Source organism: Scyliorhinus torazame, chromosome 5, assembly GCF_047496885.1.
Source record: "Scyliorhinus torazame isolate Kashiwa2021f chromosome 5, sScyTor2.1, whole genome shotgun sequence".
Lineage (NCBI taxonomy): Eukaryota > Metazoa > Chordata > Chondrichthyes > Carcharhiniformes > Scyliorhinidae > Scyliorhinus > Scyliorhinus torazame.
The window spans coordinates 280,237,962-280,262,575 of record NC_092711.1 but is presented as its reverse complement, the minus strand read 5'-3'; the positions used below and the strand labels follow the sequence as shown (position 1 = coordinate 280,262,575).

The 24,614-nt window shown below is 44.4% G+C and overlaps 1 protein-coding gene across 3 annotated transcripts in view; it reads right to left on the bottom strand.

Moving 5' to 3' along the window:
• tenm1 (teneurin transmembrane protein 1) overlaps positions 1–24,614 on the bottom strand; it is a 1,545,585-nt gene that overhangs the window by 208,703 nt on the left and 1,312,268 nt on the right. For all 3 annotated transcript variants that reach the window (XM_072505612.1, XM_072505613.1, XM_072505614.1), the window contains 4 exons: positions 23,162–23,281; positions 13,732–13,993; positions 2,331–2,598; positions 637–780 (listed from right to left, as the gene is read on the bottom strand). In XM_072505612.1, the coding sequence (XP_072361713.1) occupies positions 637–780; positions 2,331–2,598; positions 13,732–13,993; positions 23,162–23,281 (794 nt within the window). The remainder of the gene's footprint in view (positions 1–636; positions 781–2,330; positions 2,599–13,731; positions 13,994–23,161; positions 23,282–24,614) is intronic.

Below are 24,614 nucleotides of genomic sequence, written 5' to 3'. Positions count from 1 at the left end.
AGTGTCCCCAATAAGCAATAGACCTCTTTTTACATAACCAAGGGCTTCCTGTCCCATTTCATGTGTTGATCTCTGGAGTCTTTTCTCACTTATGGCCAGGGTTACATTTGCAGCTTATAATGGGTACACATTTAGCGACTGATATACTAGAAACCTTGGCTTTGGAGGGGTGGGGGGGGGGGGGGGGGGGAAGGGTATAGATCCCTTTGGCCTCAGCGTGAAAACCAAGCGTGCCAAGGTCAGGTGCAACTTTACCAAATGCAGAGCAAAACCTCCTCCACCAATTAACAACATGATTCAGCATCAACCCAGAAGAAAATGCCGAAATGTATTTTCCACACCATTCATCCTGGGGTCTCTCTGGCTGAGACTGGCACTTTGTGTCAAGTGAACAGTTAAGTTTTTTTCTTTTGATCCATGCCCATTAGGAACTGGCTTTGAGGTTGCCCAAACCCATGGTTCATAGGGCAGGGAGAGACCATCATTTCATTGTTTGGTTTGCGTGATGCCAGGTCCCCAGGAGGGAAATCAGCAAATATTGTTACTTTTAATGAGAGTGAAAATTTGACTTGCAAGATTCTGATGAATTAATTACTGGTGTGACTGTAGTGCCCATATTATATTAGAGACACTCACCACTTTGTATGTTCAGAACGTGATGTTTATCCAAAGACCAGCCACCTAACTTGGAAGCATCCTTTTCAAACCCCTGTAGAATTGTTGTCCTTTTCTCCCACAGTATCAAGTCAGGACAAGTTTCATATTCATATCCCACTGAAACTGACAACAATTAAAAAAGGAACATTTTAAATCTCTTCATACTGCAGGATTAGAGATTCAAATACTGACAATAGCAGATTCACTCATGGATGGATTATGCCTATATTTATAAAAGGCGAGGATCATTCATTTGAACGCTTGCATTATGTAATTGCACTTAATTTCGTTCTTTTCTAAAATTATATCATATAAATATAAGGTTTGCAAGATTTTCTGTTGTATTATTTCATTTACTCAACATTGTGAATGATGGCATCATATATTTTGTGGCATGATCGGTGGTTAAAACTATCTAAAGTTTGACTGCAAAAAACTTGAGTATTGTGAAAGGTTTTATATAATAAGTTCATCAAACCCGGGGATATGGACACTTGTCCTGATACATTTACATAAAGTACAAATCACAGTCTTGAGCACATAGATTCTCTGAAGTGGATTGATGGACCGTGTTTTATTTTAAGAAAGATTTTTTGTCAAATGGCATTAATTCTTGTAAGAATACCACTCCACAAACATCGATTGCTCTCTCCAGTAACTTCATTAGTGAGCCAAAGAAGTGAAAATCCGCCAGTTATTTGACAATGGAGTGAATGACAGTGAAACTATATCATTCTCACCCAATGCACACAAACACACTTCCAGCAGGGATCATTGAATAACAGAGGCAGGAATGGGAACACAGAATAATTCCCACTGCTTTTTAAGTCAATTGTAATATCCCAACCATGATCAGCTCATTGAGTACACACTGGGAGTCCAAGCTAAGGCGTCCTAAGGATTGCATTATTTTTGATTGAAAGCCTCTCACTCAAAATAGATTTTATAATGGGTTAATAATTCTGATGCTACATCATGTTTACTTCTAGTATACATACATTGGAGGAAATGAGTTACCTGGATGGCAACACTGGTTGACTGGTGACTTGTAGATAATAAATATTGGAGAATAGGATGGTAAGTTAAGTCCCAAATGTGAAATTACAACTTTATTAAAGTGGGAAAGAGTGACATAAAGAATCCCAGTCCTTTCCTCCCTCTCACAAGATTAAAAATAGAGACTGCGACTGCTGAAGCATGTTTTAAAGGCAGCTCTGAAATAGAAGCTAATGGCCGCTCCAAAGCAGCAATTGGCTGCTCTCAGAAATTGGGAGACATTTGTTTTGAAACTTGCCTTTATTGTGCAGATTGGATCATAAAAACGAAATTAATGGCAGGGACTAAATATTGCATGAAATAAAAACTGATGCCCAATATATTTTCTCAACATTATTATTTTAGCATACACGAAGCGCTGCCGCACAGGAAAAACAACAAACATGACTTAGTTGAGAAGATGTTCAGCCCAATTTAAATAGTCAATCAAATAAATTCAAATCAGCAGAACCTTATCACTTTTGACTTTTGCGCATGTACTCAAACACACAACAAACAAGATTAACACAGCATTTTCCAAAGAATTATCAGATAGAAAATAATTTCAAATAATGACCTTGTTTTTGTGCTTGCACATCACGGCAATACATTGGGAAATATTAAATTATACGACATACCTTCTGCTTCGGTGAGGCCAGAGACCTTCTGGCCATAGACATCTGTTTTGTTCCATGTGAAAGTGGATGCCAGGTCAGGTCCGGCAGGAAACCATTTTTGAAAGAGCCGCCCCTCAATAGCAATCATGAGATGAACCTTGATTAGTCCAGTTGGAATAAAGGCATGAGTCATGATAATCCTCAGTAATGATTTGTATCCAGGAGCACGGCTGCTGAGGTAACTGAGCTTCACAAAGCTGGCTGGGATAGCAATCTCTTCCTGTACAACCTGCCAAAGAATGTCCATATCTTTGAGTTTGAAATACTTCTGTGCCATGAGACAGTAGGACATCTGGTATAACGATGAACACAAAGTAAAATCTTTTCATTTTCTGCAATAATGGTTTGGAAGTTTGGGTGGATATCCAGCCCAAACTGATGGGATGAAAATCTCCTGTCTATTGGCTGTAAATGCCTTTGCAAATTTAGTTTGATAATCTCAATCCCATTCCGCAAAGGACATAGGTCCAATAAAGGCCCAGTATAAAAATGCCCTGATATTAGCACAAATCTGGTAATTTCACTCAGTCAGGCAACAGTATGGGTGTGAAAAATGCTACACTAGTGTCATTAGCAAGTGCTCATGTCGTTGTCGCTGAAACACATCGATGTGGCAGGGGAAGGATCTTTACCCTCAAAGGCACTGCAAGCTAAAAGTGTTTCACTCCCCACTACCAACGTCTTTCTATTTTAAGCACGGAATTTCGAATAATGCACGCTGCTTTATTTGATTTAGAAGTGCAAACGTTTAGTTCCTATTCTCAGTACGTCAATTTCACATCAGGTTACTCCAACCAATGAAAACTCTACCTTCACCCTGTCAACTTCACAAATCAGCTTCGTGGGCAGCCTCTCAATATAACAATTCCAACAATGACATTTTGAATAGCTTTCTGTAAAGTTTAGAATGTGTGGCTATCTGAATTAAGCCCAGGGTTTTGCCAAACTCGAGCTGGTGCACAGAAGTGAGTTCATGCTAAGTACATCAGCTTATCTTCCTGCTTTATGAAGGATAATTATGATTTAACAGTTGTGGGCACAATTCCATTGAGCTTGCAAGAGAATTGAGGATATTTATGGAGAGGATATCATAAATTTGTGCTTGTGATGGATGGTTTAAATTGATGGGAGTTCTTATTGGCACCATGGAGCTTGAGGTGTCTTATATGATTTTCTGTCCATTAACATTGATGGACATAAACCACTGATGAAAGTACTGAACGACAAGATATTTTTCATTGTTAGTCAAAGTACGATGCTACAGATGACAATATTTATCTGCAGGATTACATACTGCTGAGTGGGATAATCCCTTCCTCAGTGACAGACTTTCCTTTACAGACGAGGGGTGCGATTCAGCGGCACTGTTCTGTACTGGTCCACACAAACATGGACCAGGCGGAATGTAACCCGGGGGGTTCGCCTGGGTCATCAGAGACTCCTGGGTGATCAGGGACAGGACAGGTTGGCCCCCTGGCCTCCACCCTTGGACATGGGCAGCTTGGCATTGCCAGGCTGGCACATTAACACTGCAAAGCCGGTAGGTGTATTGCCTGGATGGCATCGATAGGGTGCCTGGATACTAGGGTGGCACTGCCAAGGGTCATGTCCTGGGGAGCCATGCCCATGAAAGGAAGGTGGAAGGGGGTTTGATGAGGCCTCTGGATGGTTGGCGGGGTTAAGGGTGAGGGTCCTGGAAGGGGTGGTCCTGAAAGGGGGGTTGGGAAGGCCTGAAAAAGGGGGCCCCCTCAGCGACCCCATAGCACGCTGTCATCACTTGGAGGGGTGTGGGGTAATGCCCATGCGTGTAGGAGGTGACACAAGCCCTCTTTGCGATCAGGGCACCCTTTCAAAATGATGGCCTGATCTCTGAGGAGTTGTTCTGGCCAACAGTTCAGTTTCCCAGTGATGAAAATAATTCTAAGTGTGGGCGTGACCGGGAAGAAACACCCCAAGGCCCCCAAAAGTGACTAAGTGTGGTGAGATAGCAATGGGGAACTGGTAGACAGAGTCCTCTGGAAACTCCCAGCAAAACCTGCCACAAAGGACACTTCGAAACCTTTCCATTAGATTGCCAATGTTCTATAGCCAAATTTGCAGATCAGACAAAAATAGATGGAACAGTAAGTTGCAATGAGGAAACAAGAACGCTAGGCGCAATTCTCCCATCGGGCGGCTAAGTGCCGAGACCCGATTCTCCGGGCCACAGTGGAGTAGCACGGCGCAGGAGCGGCCCACGCCGCTCCAGCAGCCAATCCCGGCGTGAACCCGGTACTGCGGGGTCCGCGCATGCGCAGTTGGGCCGGCGCCAACTAGCGCATGCACAGTGGACTTCTTCCCTGCGCAGGCCCTGATGCCAAATGGCGCAGGGCTATAGGAGCTGGCGTGGAGGATAAGAGGCCCCTCGATCGGTGGGCCCCGATCGTGAGCCAGGCCACTACGGAGGCACCCCCCCCCCCCCCGGAGTCGGACACGCCTCCCCTTCACAGGCCGCCCCAGGACCCTCAAACGCCGAGGTCCCACTGGCTCAGAGGATGTTAGAATGGCGCCAGCGGTACTCAGCTTTTTGGTGACGGCCGCTCGGCCCATTCGGGCCGGAGAATCGGCGCGGCGGCCCGTGCCGGCCCGGGCTGGAGAGTCGGCGCATACCCCGGCCGTTGCCGCACTGACCACGCTGGCCCCAGTGGCGCCGATTCTCCGCAGAGTGGAGAATTGCGTCCCGGCATCAGGACGGCGTGGCGCGATTCGCGCGGCCTGCCGGCGATTCTCCAACCCGGCGGGAGGTCGGAGGATCCCGCCCCTTACAAATGGATATAGATAGGTTAGGAGAGTGGGCTAAAATGTGGCAGATGGAGTTTAATGTGGTTAAATGTTAGGTCATGCATTTTGGTCGATAAAATGGAAAGGCAGCTTATTATCTAATTGGGGGGAGACTTTGGGATGCTCCGGTGCAGAGAGTTCATGAGTCACAGAAAACGAGCATGCAGGTGCAACAGATAACAAGGAAAGCAAATGGAATGTTGGCATAGAGAGCAAAAGGAATGGAGTATAAAGATAAGGAAGTGCTGTTGCAACTATACAAGGCATTGGTAAGACCGCACCTGGAGTATTGTGCACAGTTTTGGTCCCCATATTTGAGGAAAGATGTGGTGGCATTGGAGGCAGTTCAGAGGAGGTTCACCAGATTGATTCCAGAGATGGTGGGTTTGTCGTATGAGGAGAGATTTAACAGTTTAGGCCTGTATTCTCTCGAGTTTAGAAGAATGAGGGGAGATCTAATTGAGGTATACAAGATGCGAAAAGATATGGATAAAGTAGACATGGAGCTGATGCTTTCTCTTGTGGGGCATTCTAAAACGAGAGGTCATGATCTTAGAATAAGAGCTAGCTAATTCAAAACAGCTTTGAGGAAAACTACGGCGGGAATCTTTGATCCGGAAGCAAAGTGTTGATGACGTTGTAAACGCCATCGCGTTTCTCGACGGCATCAACGTGGCCTCAGGAGCAGCATTTCTGACACCTACAGGGGGCCAGCACGGCACTGGAGCGACCCACACCGCTCCAGCTGCCGATGCGGCGTCAGATGGGCGCCGCGGGTCTGCGCATGCGCAGTGGGACCGGCGCCAATGCGAGAATGCGCAGTGGCTCCCTTCTCCACGCCGGCCCCGACGCAACAAGGCGTAGGGCTACAAAAGAGGCCTCCAGCCCGAGAGGCCGGCCCGCCGATCGGTAGGCCCCGATCGCGGACCAGGCCACAGCGGAGGCACCCCCCGGGGTCGGACTCCCCTCCCCTCCCACCAGCCCGTCCCCGGATGTATGCACGCCGAAGTCCTGCCGGGTCAGACCACACGTGGACGGCGCTGGTGGGACCCACATCTTTTCGAGGCCACTCGGCCCATCCTGGGCGGAGAATCGCCTGGGAGGCCGGGTAAAGCGGGCCCCGACTAGTGCCGCGCCGGCCGCAATGGCAGATTGTTCGGTCACCGGAGAATCGGAGGACCGATGCGGGGTGGGGTCGTGCGATTCGCGCCACTCCCGGCTATTCTCCGGCCCAGCCTGGGCTGAGAGAATCCCGCCCTACTTACACCATAAGACCATAAGACATTGGAGCAGAATTAGGCCACTTGGCCCATCGAGTGTGCTCCGCCATTCAATCATGGCTGATATTCACTCATCCCCATTCTCCTGCCTTCTCCCCATAAGGGTTGCAAATCTGTAGAATTTGTGACCCCAGAGTGCTGTGGATGCAGGGACTGTGAGTAAATTTAAGGAGGATTTTTAATTGGCAATGGGCTGAAGGGTTATGGAGAACAGACAGGATGCTGGGGTTGAGGCCAGAATAGGATCAGCCATGATCACATTGAGGGTGTTAGGCTCGGGAGGCTAAATTGCCTACTCCCGCTCCGAGGTCATGTGTTCTAGGGAGGAGATGCTCTGACTGATTTCGCAATCCAGCTCTTGGTCTGTAACACTGTGGGTAGCAGATGAGGAACATATCAGCCATGATAGAATGGCGGAGCAGACTCGACGGTCCGAATAGCCTAATTCTGCTCCTATATCTTATGAACTTATTGCGCCCATAGAGAATAAGTAAAGCTGGAATATTAGTCATAGTGCTTGTGATGAATGAGTGAAATGGGAGCACTGATAAACTGATAGTACAGGTCCAGAAGATGACACTTTGAGCACAAAGATCTGATGAAGTCCATCTGCACAGATAATTGTTATTAGCATTATCATTGATAGAAATTGTCAGAGTCTTCCCTATTCATGGTAAAACGTCAAGAATTCAGGGTTCAGCTCACCTCTGTTCATTGTTTTATAGTCTCATGCAAATGATAATTTATGTTTCATGGTGAGTGGATTTTACTCTCATTAATATCCAAAACTACACACAACTCATAATTTATCATGGCCAATCCACCTAACCTGCACATCTTTGGACTGTGGGAGGAAACCGGAGCACCTGGAGGAAACCCACGCACAAAGGGGGAGAACGTGCAGACTCCGCACAGACAGTGACCCAAGCCGGGAATCGAACCTGGGATCCTGGAGCTGTGAAGCAACAGTGCTAACCACCATGTTACCGTGCCGCTCTTGCCATTGCTGACACTGAAAACATGACTGTTTTATGATGTAAAAGTAAATTTTATTGAGGAACAAGAAAAAAACTACACCAAAGGCAACTCTTGCTGGCACTAAGCTGCTCACTGCTGATTACCTCAACACTACTTTAGAATCTCGACCAGAAACTCTCAGAGAGACACTGGACAATTTTGATCAATTTTGATCACCTCTTGCTCTGTTGTATATACCTATATTTCATTTTTTAAATGGTAAAAGAAAGACAAAAATGGAATCAATTTAGAGAATGGACACATTGCAAGCAAATCGATCAGCGAAGAAGAAATTCAGAAACCACATGATGCTATGGTCCTAACTGTTTGACAATATTATATCCAATATGTAATCTCTCAGAGAAGATGTTCAATGGGGTCACAACAAGCAGTGAATCGAAAATGCTTGAACACTTGAAAGGCAATCAAAATTCGAAATGTTGAGAATCCCAAAGGTGGGGGCAAGCAAAAAAACCTTCAAATATAACCAGAACCTGCACAAGAAGCAAGGAACAAAAGACAACACAAAGCAGTGGAACAAAAATTCCAAAATAGCTCTGAACGTCTGAACGCCTAACACTTTTTGACATACGTGGAAATCATTCACTTTCGTTCCCCTACAGTGACCAAAGCAAATCACCAAAAACACTGAACAGCAACAATAAAACGTGCAATCTATTTTACAAATATGAGGTCTATGCACGATTGTGGAAATTTTCAGGTGGCACAATATGTCACTTAATGTGAAGAAATAGGGCAGGGTGGTCTTCCACCTAATACCTTCCACTGAATCTTCACCCATAAAATGCCCAGAGCTGTTTTTCTGTCCACTCCTGCATGTTAATGCTGGTGTACAGTATCATCATAGAATCATAGAATTTACAGTGCAGAAGGAGGCCATTCGGCCCATCGAGTCTGCACCGGCCCTTGGAGCCCATGCCTCCACCCTATCCCCGTAACCCAGTAACCCCACCTAACCTTTTGGACACTAAGGGGCAATTTATCGTAGCCAATCCCCCTAACCTGCACACCTTTGGACTGTGAGAGGAAACTGGAGCACCCGGAGGAAACCCACGCAGACACGGGGAGAAAGTGCAAACTTCACACAGACAGTCATCTGAGGCTGGAATGGAACCTGGAACCCTGGAGCTGTGAGGCAGCAGTGCTACGGCACTGTGGCGCAGCGTTAGCACTGCTGCCTCACAGTGCCGAGGACCCAGATTCGATCCTGGCCCCAGGCCACGGTGTGTGGAGTTTGCACTTTCTCCACATTTCTGCATGGATCGCACCCCTACAACCCAAACGATGTGCAGGGTAAGTGGATTGGCCACGCTAAACTGCCCCTTAATTGGAAAAGAAATGAATTGGGTACTCTAAATTTATGAAACAAAAAAATGATGGTGGTTAGTCAGGTCTGTTCTGTTGCGTTTCTGTCCCATTATACTATTATTTCACAGTTGATGAACAATACCTGCATGGAAGAGAACGTTTGTGTGGAGAGAGCCAGACTGCCAAGATGTTACCATCCATTATTCTCTTTGATGTGATGTAGTAGTTCAGAGTGTTGCTGCTTCCCATTCCCGTCCATTAGTTTTCCTCTCTCCGCTCATTGATGCTTATGGGACCTTGGTGTGTGCAAAATGTTTACCCACAGGACCATAATACCTGCACTTAGAACATAGAACATAGAACGATACAGCGCAGTACAGGCCCTTCGGCCCATGATGTTGCACCAAAACAAAAGCCATCTAACCTACACTATGCCATTATCATCCATATGTTTATCCAATAAACTTTTAAATGCCCTCAATGTTGGCGAATTTACTACTGTTGCAGGTAGGGCATTCCACGGCCTCACTACTCTTTGCGTAAAGAACCTACCTCTGACCTCTGTCCTATATCTATTACCCCTCAGTTTAAAGCTATGTCCCCTCGTGCCAGCCATTTCCATCCGCGGGAGAAGGCTCTCACTGTCCACCCTATCTAACCCCCTGATCATTTTGTATGCCTCTATTAAGTCTCCTCTTAACCTTCTTCTCTCCAACGAAAACAACCTCAAGTCCATCAGCCTTTCCTCATAAGATTTTCCCTCCATACCAGGCAACATCCTAGTAAATCTCCTCTGTACCCGCTCCAAAGCCTCCACATCCTTCCTATAATGCGGTGACCAGAACTGTACGCAACACTCCAAATGCGGCCGAACCAGAGTTTTGTACAGCTGCAACATGACCTCCTGACTCCGGAACTCAATCCCTCTACCAATAAAGGCCAACACTCCATAGGCCTTCTTCACAACCCTATCAACCTGGGTGGCAACTTTCAGGGATCTATGTACATGGACACCTAGATCCCTCTGTTCATCCACACTTCCAAGAACTTTACCATTAGCCAAATATTCCGCATTCCTGTTATTCCTTCCAAAGTGAATCACCTCACACTTCTCTACATTAAACTCCATTTGCCACCTCTCAGCCCAGCTCTGCAGCTTATCTATATCCCTCTGTAACCTGCTACATCCTTCCACACTGTCCACAACACCACCGACTTTAGTGTCACCTGCAAATTTACTCACCCACCCTTCTGCGCCTTCCTCTAGGTCATTGATAAAAATGATAAACAGCAACGGCCCCAGAACAGATCCTTGTGGTACACCACTTGTAACTGAACTCCATTCTGAACATTTCCCATCAACCACCACCCTCTGTCTTCTTTCAGCTAGCCAATTTCTGATCCACATCTCTAAATCACCCTCAATCCCTAGCCTCCGTACTTTCTGCAATAGCCTACCGTGGGGAACCTTATCAAACGCTTTACTGAAATCCATATACACCACATCAACTGCTCTACCCTCATCTACCTGTTCAGTCACCTTCTCGAAGAACTCGATAAGGTTTGTGAGGCATGACCTACCCTTCACAAAGCCATGCTGACTATCCCTGATCATATTATTCCTATCTAGATGATTATAAACCTTGTCTCTTATAATCCCCTCCAAGACTTTACCCACTACAGACGTGAGGCTCACCGGTCTATAGTTGCCGGGGTTGTCTCTGCTCCCCTTTTTGAACAATGGGACCACATTTGCTCTCCTCCAGTCCTCTGGCACTATTCCTGTAGCCAATGATGACATAAAAATCAAAGCCAAAGGTCCAGCAATCTCTTCCCTGGCCTCCCAGAGAATCCTAGGATAAATCCCATCAGGCCCTGGGGACTTATCTATTTTCAGCCTGTCCAGAATTGCCAACACCTCTTCCCTACGTACCTCAATGCCATCTATTCTAATAGCCTGGGTCTCAGCATTCTCCTCCACAACATTATCTTTTTCCTGAGTGAATACTGACGAAAAATATTCATTTAGTATCTCGCCTATCTCTTCAGACTCCACACACAACTTCCCATCCCTGTCCTTGACTGGTCCTACTCTTTCCCTAGTCATTCGCTTATTCCTGACATACCTATAGAAAGCTTTTGGGTTTTCCTTGATCCTACCTGCCAAATACTTCTCATGTCCCCTCCTTGCTCGTCTTAGCTCTCTCTTTAGATCCTTCCTCGCTACCTTGTAACTATCCATCGCCCCAACTGAAACTTCACACCTCATCTTCACATAGGCCTCCTTCTTCCTCTTAACAAGAGATTCCACTTCTTTGGTAAACCACGGTTCCCTCGCTCTACGCCTTCCTCCCTGCCTGACCAGTACATACTTATCAAGAACACGCAGTAGCTGATCCTTGAACAAGCTCCACTTATCCAGTGTGCCCAACACTTGCAGCCTACTTCTCCACCCTATCCCCCCCAAGTCACGTCTAATGGCATCATAATTGCCCTTCCCCCAGCTATAACTCTTGTCCTGCGGTGTATACTTATCCCTTTCCATCATTAATATTCCATATTCCATAATATTTCCATCATTCTTTCATGATAATTTTTGGGTCTGGAGTGCTTTAGGCCATTTCTGTGAGATGTATTAAAGACCTATGTAACTAAAAACCTTTTCTTTGTTCTCCCTCTAAAAAGAAAGCCTTACATGTGATCAACATCCCCTCTAATTTTTATTTGTAGTACGCAGCCGATTCGATTTAATGCATAGGCTGTTAAATTATTTGGCACAGTTGTACTTGCGTGATAACTCAAGGGGGTCAACACTGCGCTCAATCTGCATGGGAACTTTTGGGTTTGCATGTGGCAGCCATTATATAAATGTTTTTTCTTTCTCACTCCGACACTACAACTGACTATATTGTGGATCCAAACCCATATCCTTGATGCACCCGCCAGCACCCATACACACTATTGGTACAGCTGGTTTTTGTTTAATGTCCTGACTCACATTTATCCCTCAACTAACATCACAAATAGATCAGGTAATTTTTCGTGGTGGGATTTTGCTGTGTGGAATTTGGCTGCTACACGTTCCACTTGTAAAGTATTTAATTGGCTGCAGTGCTTTGGGGTTCCGAGTTCTTTCTTTTCTTCTTTGCACTCCCAGCAAAGGAATTGCAGTGAAAGAACAGGGGTGGGATTCTCTGAGCATCTGCGATGAGCTTCGACCGTTTACGCCAAAATCCGGTGTAGTCCCCGGAGAATTGCTCGAGAATCGCGCGTGCGAACTATGAGGCGCGGGTAGGGGGCCATTGACAGAGCCCCCCCCCTGCGATTCTCCGCGCGCAATTGGCCAAGTTCCCGACGGTGTGGTTCTAACCACCTATCGGCCGTCGGGAACGTCAAACTCAGTCCGTGGCTGCCCTGGTGGGGGGGCGGGAGGATCGTTCACCGGGGGTGGGGTGGGGGGGGGGGGGCGGTGCCTCATGGTGGCCAGGTAAGCGATCGGGCGGCCCTGATCCGCAGGCATGCGCGACCTCGGGGGGACCTACTTCTTCCATCATGGTCTGAGGTGCGGGTCCGCCATGTCGCATGGGGCGGCCACAGCAGGCCGCCGGCGTGCGCATGCGCAGACTCCCGACCGGAAGTGCAGGGCTCGTATCCACAGCCAGAGCTGTGAGAACCACTCCGGGGCCGTGCCCGCCCCCTGTAGATGGGAAAATCACTCAGGACTTGTCATAATATACACCAGTATATCATGGTGCAGACATACACTGATGGACACACAGTGGGACCAATCAACACACACAACACCGCAGCCAATCACCAGTTAGAGCACACGCACTATAAAGACAGGGGGAATCAGAGTTCCCGCTCATTCGAGCTGCAGCTAGCTAGGAGGACAGAGCTCACAGCCTGCAGCACAGACATTCACCATGTGCTGATTGCATCGACTGGTTAGGACAAGGCAAAAGTCTTTAGTTAAAGCTAGTATCGTGTTAACCCACAGTCAGAGTATGTTAAATAGTTAATGATTCAATAAAATAGTGTTGCACTATTTCAAGTGTTGGTGACCTGTATGTGTTCCATGGATCCAGAACACTCAACACATCAGGACTTTCTTAAGGAAAGTCCAGAGTGAAATGCCAGTGTTTTTAAGCTGGTGTGGGGACATAGCCCCATTATTGGAGAATCCAGCCCCAGAATATCAGTAGAAAAACACTCTGGGATTTTAGAGTATGTACATTTTGCCCTGAAATAACTGGTTAACCCATTCTAGAGCTGGATCATTATTTGTTTGCCCAGATAGCTGGCTCTTTCGTTCCTGAATTCAGGTCGGCACACCTTTCAAATACATAGTGATACTGCTGAATGCAGTTTATCTGTCAACATGAATTCAACAAATACAACTGAAGTAAAGGACTATCTTGCTTTGTTGTGAAATCTGGTAAACTTTCTCATGGATTGAAATTCTCCATTACAATGCAACTAGAAAATGCAATGTGCATTGCCTATCCGAAGGTACTTGGAGGCACTGCAGCAATAGATAAACTGAGCAACAGCACGAACATGTTACTAACATTCTTTTAGATTCTTCCTTATGTTTCAGAATTTACCACTCTCAACAAATGGAAGGCTGCAATGTTGAAGTATGATAATCTGGGCAGGATTCGCCGGTCCGCCAGCCGCGTGTTTCTCGGCCGCGTGCTGTCCGCTGGTGGCGGGATTCTATCTTCCCGTCAATTGTCAATGGGATTTCCCATTGTAACCACTCCATGCCGCCACAAAACCCACTGGCGTGGATGGCGCTACCGGCGGAAAATTGAATTGCAACGACCAGAGAGTTACGGCTGTCTCCGCAAACAAATATTCAAAAATACATAATTATTTTAACAAATCAAAATTCTGAAATCAGCTGTTCCTACTTGTATTTCCGGGATGGCTGGTCCTCTCTCTGGACAAGATCCTGTAAACATCGTCAGGGGCGAAGAAAGGACAATTGGATTCAGAGTAGCAAAGCTACTGGTATCACAGAATGGAGCTTTAGAACCTATTCCCTTCATGATGACTTTATCCACAACAACAAATCTGTTCCACGGTAACCAGAGAGTACGGTTTTCAGTGATGAAGGGAGCACGCTCAAAGATAAGAGTGACAGAGATTCCTCCAATTGCGACAAGATCAAAGCTGGTAATAAAGAGAAAAAGAATTCCAAATAAGTAAATGTTAAGAATAAATCAAATGTAACATTGGATCAGACATTGATATGAAGATGATCTAAGCAATACAGTTGTCATAAATTTCACTTTAATGACTATTGAAGTCTAAACCAGCTTTGAACACACAAGGGGGTTTGCCTTTGATTGTACTATTTACTCCCTTTGGAACATTATTCCACATCAGTCTTAGATTTCTTTTGCAACTACCTTATAATGAACTATCTGGAAAATTTGTTCAACTATCAATTATATTTTGCATTTTCGAAGTCAATTGATTGAGACATTTTGCTATCCTCGCTTGCCTCTTGCTTCACTATGAGAACTGAATAATCTTTATGAACAAATAAAATTGTCAGTAACAAGCTTTACAGTTTACACTGAGTTTTGGACTCTTTAAGGAACCCATTACAGCAATAATGTTCATATGAAAAGAAAGGAACAAAAATCATTTTAAGATTCATTAAAAGGGATAATTATTTGCCAGAAGTTCCAAAGTATACTGCCTACTTTGAAGAGTTCTTTTAACAATGTGATAAATTCATTCCAAGGCTTGTCAGTACTCAACTCAATTAATTTAATTTGGTGAAAGCTTTATTGCATTGCAATTCTGCTATTATATTAAGTGCCAAGTATAGACCGACAGAAGGCTGGATTTATCGCCCGCTTCACAGCATGGTGGCACAGTGGTTAGCACTGCTGCCTCACAGCGCCAGGGACCCGAGTTCAATTCCGACCTTGGATGATTGTCAGTGTGGAGTTTGCACATTCTCCCTGTCTCAACTCCAGGTGTTTCCATTTCCTCCCATAGTCCAACGGTGTTCAAGTTTGGTAGATTGCTCACACTAAATTTCCTCGTAGGGTGCGGTTGCAGGAATAGAGCGGGGGATTGGGCCTAAATAGGGTGGTCGTTCGAAGGGTCGCTGCGGACTCGATGGGCCAAATGGCCTCCTTCTGCACTGCAGGAATTCTATGATTCATAGGGATGTGTTTTCCTCAAACTGCCTGCCTGAGGTTGGACACTTAAAGTGTCAATGACGCAGATTGGGATAGGTATGTGGCACACAGTCAGCTTTATCCTCCTTCAGTTTTCTTGGGCACTTCTAGCACAGTACCTGCTGATTGTAGATTTCATAGGTTTTACCTCAAGTATGATACCTAAAATGTCATTACAGGTTTCAAACATGATGACAGGGAAAGATTTTGACTCCTGCTATCTTATGGTATCACAACAGACATTGAGTACTGCTCTTCAATTGAACATGAAGTAAAAAAAAATTATTATTTAAAATCCAAGGTGTGAAGTAGTTAGAAGTTAGGGGCTGGATTCTCCGCCCTGCTGTGCCACATTTCTGTTTCACCTCATCGGCGGGATGCTCCGTTACGCCGGCTGGTCAATGGGGTTTCCCATTGTGGGGGTGCCCCACGCCATCGGGAACCCCCAGGCTGCCGGCAAAACGGAGCATCCCGCCGGCGGAGAATTGAGCCCCAGATTGGAACTCAGGGCAGGATTTTCAGACTCCCGCCCACTGCTGGGATCATCCAGTCCTGCTGAAAGTCAATTGATTTGTGACTGTCACCCAATCCTCCTGCCACCACATGGCCAGAAAATACTGTCCTCAGTATCTTGGGAGATGTCACATTCTCCAAATTGCGATAAGAGATATTTGAAGCGTGTTCTTGATCAAATGTTTGAAACATTTGTCATGTGAGAGTACTTTTAAGACATGGATGTTTAAGCAATGTACCTTTAACAAAAACAGTGATATCAGAGAGTGGGTGGGGCTCAGCTCAGTTCAGCTATTTTCCAGTCGGTGTTTTGCAGGTTTTTAGTTTCTGTTTTGAAAAGAACCTGGCTGGTTTTGCTGAGAGCAGCTAAAAAAAGAACCTGGCTGGTTTTGCTGAGCGCAGTTTAAAAGTGCCTGGCTGTTTTGCTGTGAGCTGATTAAAAATTAGAAAGCCAGGTTTGAGAAAGCAGTTTGGTGTGTCTGTGGGTTTCCAGAGAGCTGCATGAAGAAAAGCAAGGTGCTGGAGCTGAAATCAACCAAGCTAATATACCTCTGCCATCCTGCAGAAACTATATATATCCTTTAACCTAATGTGATACTGTTTAAAGGTGTTAAGTCTCTTGGAAGTTTGAAGGAACATTTTTAAGGAAGTACTTACTGTTGCAATATTTTCTGAGTTATCTTTGAAGTAAGGGGTGTCAAAAGATCCAATGTATATTTAAGATGTAAAGTTGAGTCATGGAATAAACAGTGATTTGTGTTTAAAAACCCACGTGTCCATAATTGTAATCCCACACCTAGGGAAAAAGCTGTGTGCTCGGAAAAGCAACAAATCCATTAAAGGGTGAGATTGGTTGAACTCCATGATACATTTTGGGGTTCTGAAAACGCCTCGCCCATAACAATTGGGGGCTCGAGGGGGATAAAAGTCTATCTATTGGATAGGCTTTTGTGAACTTAAAGACAGTTAAGGATTGTTGCTTTTCCGGTGTGGTATTTTAGTTTAAGTAGGGAGAGTGTTGTGAACAATGGCTCTTTCAGGGGCTCAGAAGTTTTTGGGGGTGGAGAATGTCACACATAGTACTTTACGGGTAGAAACGAAACGCAGACTGTTAGATTTGGCAAAAACATTGCAGTTAACCTTACCTGACAAAATGCGAAAAGTTGAGCTAATTATGGCGGTGGTTAAGCATTTAAAGTTGCCTGAGATAGAGGTCGACTCATTGGAAATGGCAAAAATTCAGTTGCAAATTAAACAAATGGAACATGAGAAAGAATTAAAGCTGCTAGAATACGAGAGTGAGAGAGAGGAAAAAGAAAGAGAAAGAGAGAGAGAGGAAAAAGAAAAGGAGAGAGAAGAAAGGAGAAAAGAAAGAATAGCCCTAGCAGAACAAAAAGAAAAAGAACGGGAGATACAGATCAGGGAAAAGGATAAAGAGGGGGAGTTTGAACTTCAGAAAATGGCCATCAAATATGACAATCAGTTAAAATTGGCAGACGTAAAGGGAAACGCACAGTTGGATGATAGTGATGAGGACAGTGAGAAAGAGCGTCATAGTCGAAGGCTTGGTAGGAATCTATTTAAATACGTCCAAGCATTGCCAAGGTTTGACGAGAAGGAAGTGGAAGCCTTTTTCATTTCATTTGAGAAGGTAGCTAAACAAATGAAATGGCCACAGGACATGTGGGTGTTACTGATTCAAACAAAGCTGGTAGGTAGAGCCAGTGAAGTAGTGAAGTGTTTGCATCACTACCGGAGGAGGTATCTGGAACGTATGAGGAGGTGAAGAAATCCATCTTAAGTGCATATGAGCTAGTGCCTGAAGCTTACAGACAAAGGTTTAGAAATTTCAGGAAAGAATTTGGTCAAACATACGTGGAGTTTGAAAGGCTTAAACAGAGTAATTTTGATAGGTGGATAAGGGCTTTGAAAATAGACCAAACGTATGAAGCTCTCAGAGAAATTATACTTTTGGAGGAGTTGAAAAATTCAATTCCTGATGTAGTGAGAACTCATGTGGAAAAACCGAGGGTTAAAACTGCGAGATTAGCAGCGGAAATGGCAGATGATTATGAATTAGTTCTGAAATCAAAGATTGGTTTCCGACATCAGTTTCAGCCTGTGAGGGATAGAAACTGGGGAATGAGAAATACTCAAGTGGTAAAGGTGATCTGAAGGGAGACAATAAAGAGAGTGTACCTCAGATTAAAAAAGAAATCCTGGAGGGTAGAAAAAAAATGAAAAGTTTCAGATGTTTTCACTGTGATAAACTAGGCCATGTAAAGTCACAGTGTTGGTGGTTGAAGAAAAGTACTGGAAAGGCTGATGTGGTAAAACAGGATAAGACAGTGGGGTTTGTGAAAGTGGTAAAGGAAAGCCCAAGTGACGCGAAGGAGGTGCAAACGATTGTACAGCCTGTTCAAGAAGTAATTGTTAAGAAGGTACCAGATGTCTTTAAAGAATTTACTTGTGTGGGTAAAGTTTACTCATGTGTATCAGGAGGAGCAGCTAAAGAAGTCACAATTTTAAGAGATACAGGGGCTAGTCAATCTTTAATGGTAAGAGATGAGGAATTATGTAGTTTGGGAAGAATGTTGCCAGAAAAGGTGGTGCTATGTGGAATTCAGGGTGAGAGGAGTAGCGTTCCATTATATAAGGTAAGGTTGGAAAGTCCAGTGAAGAGTGGTGAAGTGGTAGTAGGAGTAATAGATAAACTATCTTGTCCAGGAATACAGTTTATCTTGGGTAATGATATAGCTGGATTGCAGGTGGGAGTGATGCCTACTGTGGTTGATAAGCCAGTGGAAAATCAGTCAACTGAAGGGTTGATTATCATAGATTATCATAGAATTTACAGTGCAGAAGGAGGCCATTTGGCCCATCGAGTCTGCACCGGCTCTTGGAAAGAGCACCCTACCCAAGATCCACACCTCCACCCTATCCCCATAGCCCAGTAACCCCACCCAACACTAAGGGCAATTTTGGACACTAAGGGCAATTTAGCATGGCCAATCTACCTAACCTACACACCTTTGGACTGTGGGAGGAAACCGGAGCACCCGGAGGAAACCCACGCACACACGGGGAGGATGTGCAGACTCCGCACAGACAGTGACCCAAGCCGGAATCAAGCTGGAACCCTGGAGCTGTAAAGTAATTGTGCTATCCACAATGTGACCGTGCTGCCCTTCGTTGAAGGATGAATATCCTGGGATTTTTCCGGATTGTGTAGTAACAAGGTCGCAAAGTCACAGGTTAAGACAAGAGGAGAAATCAAGGAGTGAAGATGAAGTTGAAGTGCAATTATCAGAAACGATTTTTGATCAGATGGTTGAAAAAGAACAAGAACAGGTGGAGGATGAGGCGGATATTTTTAGTTCAGGAAAATTGGCAGCATTAGAACAGAAAGGTGTATCAGAAAGCATATACGGAAGAGGAATCTGAGAGTATACCAGAGTGTTATTATCGTAAAAATAATGTCTTGATGAGAAAATGGAGATCTGTTCATATGCAGGTGGATGAAAAGTGGGCAAAAGTTCATCAAGTCGTATTGCCGGTAGGGTATAGAAAGGAGGTGTTGTGAGTTACACATGTGTACCAGTGGGAGGTCATTTGGGGATAAGGAAAACTCAAGCTAAAATCCAGAAACATTTTTATTGGCCTGGACTACATAAAGATGTAGTTAAATTTTGTCAATCATGTCACACATGTCAAGTGATAGGGAAACCTCAAGCAGTGATAAAACCAGCGCCCTTAATACCCATTCCAGCATTTGAGGAATCTTTTACAAGGGTCCTAATCGATTGTGTAGGACCGCTTCCTAAAACAATCAGTGGGGATCAATATCTTTTAACTGTAATGGATGTGTCTACTAGGTTTCCAGAGGCCATTCCAGTACATAATATTACAGCTAAAAGGATTGTGGAGGACTTACTTAAATTCTTTACTTGATGTGGACTACCCACAGAAATTCAATCGGATCAAGGAACACATTTTACTTCAAAGTTATTCAAAGAAGTTATGGATAGCTTAGGGATAAAACAATTTAAATCAACTGCGTACCATCCAGAATTGCAGGGTGTGTTAGAAAGGTGGCATCAGACATGAAAGACAATGTTGAGGGCGTATTGTCAAGATTATCCAGAGGATTGGGATAAAGGAATTCCATTCGTATTGTTTACAATTAGGGATGCACCTAATGAGTCTACCAAATTTAGACCTTTTGAACAAATTTTTGGTCGTGAGGTAAGAGGACCACTTAAATTGATTAAGGAAAAATTGGTGGGTGAGAAATTGGAAATTATACTATTGGATTACATGTCAAATTTTAGGGAACGATTAAATAGAGCATGTGAATTGGCTAGACAACATTTGAAAGTTGCACAAAATGTGATGAAACGGGTAGCGGACAAGAAATCCAAAGTTCGTAGTTTTGCCAGTGGGGATAAAGTTTTAGTGTTGTTACCAGTGGTAGGGGAGCCTTTAAAAGTTAGGTTTTGTGGACTGTATCAGATTGAAAGGAAATTAAGTGAGGTGAATGATGTGGTAAAACACCAGATAGAAGGAAGACTCACCGAGTGTGTCATGTGAATATGCTTAAAAGGTACTTTGAAAGGGAAGGAGAGAAAAAGGAGGTTTTAATGATTCTAACTCAAAGTGACGAACCAAATCCAGATGACTGTGAATTTGACATCCCTCAAATTAAATTGGAAAATGAGGATGTTCTTAAAAATTGGGATGAATTGTTAAGCTACCTTCCAGAGGAAAAACGAACTGACCTGAAAGAGTTATTGATATGACATGGGCAAGTTTGTAGAGATAAATTGGGAAGTACTAAAATAGCTATACATGATGTAGATGTGGGAAATGCTGTTCCTATCAAACAACATCCATATAGACTTAATCCTTTAAAATTGGCACAGGTTAACAGAGAGATTGAGAGTATGCTTAAAAATTGCATAATTGAAGTGGGTTGCAGCCAATGGAGCTCACCCATAGTGATGGTACCTAAACCAGATGGTACCCAACGGTTGTTTCTATAGAAATATCGAAAGGTGAATGCAGTTACAAGAACGGACTCTTATGCGGTCCCACCATTGAAGGATTGCATTGAGAAAGTGGGACAATCTGCTTTTATTTCCAACTTCCAGACATGGAAAGAACATTTAAAACATCGTATGGAGTTCTTCGATCAACTTCAGGAGGCGGGTTTGGTGATAAACCTAGCCGAAAGTGAATTTGGAGAAGGCCGAATCACTGTCCTTGCGGAGTTTCTGTTATCCTCAAGACGAAGGGAAATAGTGCGATTTCTTAGCATGAATGAATTTGATCGAACAGTTGTGCAAAAGTTTTGTGGCGTGATTACTCCACTGATGGACTTGCTAAAGAAACCTAAAAAATTTCAATGGACAGCGGACTTTCAACAGGCATTTGACTGCCTGAAAGCTGTGATCCCCAATGTTCCTGGTATTGGAGAATTGCAAGGGGCTCTGTGTTCAGATTGAACTAAAGTATCTGATTCTAAAGAGAAGTGTCGAGGAGTAGAGGAATGGATGGATCGTGCAGAGACTTTGTTCAAAGAGACTGTCAATCGAGAAAGATTTTGATTGGAGGAAGAAGAAGAATAATAGACAATATTATTATACCTGTTTGCGTTTGTTGTTTTCTTTAATTGGAAATATATATTTACTGTATGCATTTCTTAGTGGATGGTGCAAAAGTGAAAAATGAAACCATCTTGACGTTGGTGGTTTATTTTTTTTTCTTGGGGGAGGTGTCATGTGAGAGTACTTTTAAGACATGGATGTTTAAGCAATGTACCTTTAAGAAAACAGTGATGTCAGAGGGTGGGTGGGGCTCAGCTCAGTTCAGCCATTTTGCAGTCGGTGTTTTGCAGGTTTTTCGTTTCAGTTTTGAAAAGAACCTGGCTGGTTTTGCTGAGAGCAGCTAAAAAAAGAACCTGGCTGGTTTTACTGAGAGCAGTTTAAAAGTGCCTGGCTGTTTTGCTGTGAGCTGATTAAAAAGTAGAAAGCCAGGTTTGAGAAAGCAGTTTGGGTGTGTCTGTGGGTTTTCAGAGAGCTGCATGAAGAAAAGCAAGGTGCTGGAGCTGAAATCAACCAAGCTAATATATCTCTGCCATTCTACAGAAACTATATATATCCTTTAACCTTATGTGATACTGTTTAAAGGTGTTAAGTCTCTTGGAAGTTTGAAGAAACATTTTTAAGGAAGTATTTACTGTTGCAATATTTTCTGAGTTATCTTTGAGGTAAGGGGTGTTAAGAGATCCAATGTTTATTTAAGAAGTTAAGTTGAGTTCATGGAATAAACAGTGTTTTGTGTTTAAAAACACACGTGTCCATAATTGTAATCCCACACCTAGGGAAAAAGCCGTGTGCTCGGAAAAGTAACAAATCCATTAAAGGGTGAGGTTGGTTGAACTCCATGATACATTTTGGGTTTCTGAAAACGCCTCATTCCATAACACATTAGTTTTAGAATATTATTTAGAACATGATTTCTTTCTTCCCCACTTGAATGTACTTTGCTACAGAATAATTCCATTAACTAATCTAATCACCCTATTATAGGAAGAATATTGTTAAACTAGAAATAGTGCAGAAGAGATTTACGAGGATGCTTCCAGGATTTGATGGTCTGAGTTATAAGGATAGGCTCGATAGGCTGGGACTTTTTTCCCTGGAGGGTAGAAGGTTTCGGGGTGAACTTATAGAGGTCTATAAAATAATGAGGAGCATAGATAAGGTAGATAGTCAACATCTTTTCCCAAGGTAGAGGAGCCTAGAACTAGAAGGCATTGGTTTAAGGTGAGAGGGGAGAGATACAAAAGAGACCAGAGAGGAAATTCTTTCACACAGAGAGTGGTGAGCATCTGGAACGAGCTGCCAGAGGCAGTGGTAGAGGCGGATATAGTATTTCCCCTTTAAAAACAGTTAGACAGTTACATGGGCAGGGTGGGTATAGAGGGATATGGGCCAAATGTGGGCAAGTGGGACTAGCTTAGTGAAAGAAATTGGGCGGCATGGACATGCTGGGCCGAAGGGCCTGTGTCCATGCTGTAAACATGTATGAATATGACTAATCTAGATGGGTTAGAAATTCAATTTTTAAAATATTCGAAACCCGTCAGCAAGAATGCACTATAGATTAAAGTGGTACAATTAACTCATATTTTATTAAAGGTTTTCATCTATTATCCTGTTATTGGGAAGGATTATGATTACAAGGTAAGAAAGCCAACAGGAATCAATAATTTTATTTACCACAAGCCCAATGATTACACTATCTGTGCAACAGAAAGGTGCGGCTGGAAATTCAAAATAAAAACAGAAAGGTGACAGATCAGTAACCTGAAAAGTTAACTAGATTCCACTCTCCACAGATTTTTGCACGAGCTGTTTTAGTTTATTGCATTATCAATGATTGTTCCAGTTTCCCTGTTAAAAATTCACGATCACACTTCCCCATCAAATAAATATGGCTCCTATCTCAGCTTCATTTTTCATGTCTCATTGATGAGCATCCTGCTTTCAACTAACAAGGAAATTTGACTCAGGGAGCGTTTGGTGGCAAGAGGATCTGAGGGAATAGAGAAAACTGTCTGCTGCACCTGCCATCCTGACGACTGATCGTGTATCCATAATCTAGATGGTGCAAAAAGCTGATGTTCACACCAACCAGCGGGGTCTCATCCACTGCCGTCACCTGGCCTCGAATGACGCAAACCCGGCTGAAATGAGACAACATGCAGATAAATACAGTGAAAGGCTGATCGATAACTGCTAATCAATTTATTCTACATTCCCGATGTAAGAAAACCGACAGGGCTTCATGTCAACTTTCATTCTGGTTGGTCATGTCTGGATTATGTTTAAACAAAGCTGAACAAAAGATAAACAAAGAATGGTCCATTTCAATGTTAATACCCTCGTCAGATTAATCTTTGCATGGCATTTATCTTATTTATCTCAACCAGTCTAGATGAAATTAGATCAACCACATTTAGTCCTGTTGCAGGCTCTTTATCTTGCCAAGAGCTCCTTTCTAATGGCTTGACAAATGTTGCTCGAAAACAATCAGCCCAAGTTGAAGCAGCAGAAATAGCAATGAGGGTAGAGATTCAAGGGGTTTCTTTATAACCATTTAAAACATGCCATCCACGATAAATAGTGATATATGACGACCATACATTTATAATTTTCCACAAAATAATTACTGCTTAAATTACTGCAGGCTCAAATGCGATGCCGCCACCTGTAACTCGAAAAGTGTCGTCAAGGCATTCACTTCGACAAGTCCTTAAAGAATGAGAAGGCCTTTGTGCGAAATGCTGCACTCATCAAGGTGAGGAATTTATTTTGAAGAGTGGGTCACTTTCTGGGCAAAATTCTTAGTTTGGGAGACAAAGGGCGGGAATCTCCAACAATGGAGCTATGTCCCCACGCCGGCGTGAAAAGCGGCGCCAACCACTCCGGCGTCAACGGTCCCCGATAATGGTGAAAGCTCCCCTTCCTAGGGGGCAAGGTTGGCGCCGGAGTGGTCCCCGCAGCTCCAGCCGGCGCGGAACGGCCCACGCATTTCCACGCATGCGCGCTATGGCCGGCGTATTTTGGCGCATTCGCAGGCGTTCCCTTCTCCGCGCTGGCCCCTGGGCAATATGGCAGAGCCCTACAGGGGCCTGACGCGGAGTAAAATCGGCCCCCACGGAACCAGCCCACCCGCCAATTGGTAGGCCCCGATCGCAGGCCAGGCCATTGTGGGGGCCCCCCTCCAGGACAGCCCCTGCAGACTCACCTTCCAGGAGCCCAGAGAATCGCCGGGGTAGGGGCCGCTGTCAACGGCCCCCGACCGCCGCGGTGGGAATCCGGCAGGCGCCCAAGAATCGGCGCCGGAAAATGGGGATGCCTGTGTCGGAGCGTCGGGGCGCGATTCTCGCGTCCCCTCGTGAATTCTCCGACTCGGCGCCAGGTCGGCGAATGCCGGCCTAAGTGTTGACGCAAGGACGGAATTGCGTGTGGTTCACATTCCCGTTGGGAGCGCTATTTCTGGAGCAATTCAGGACA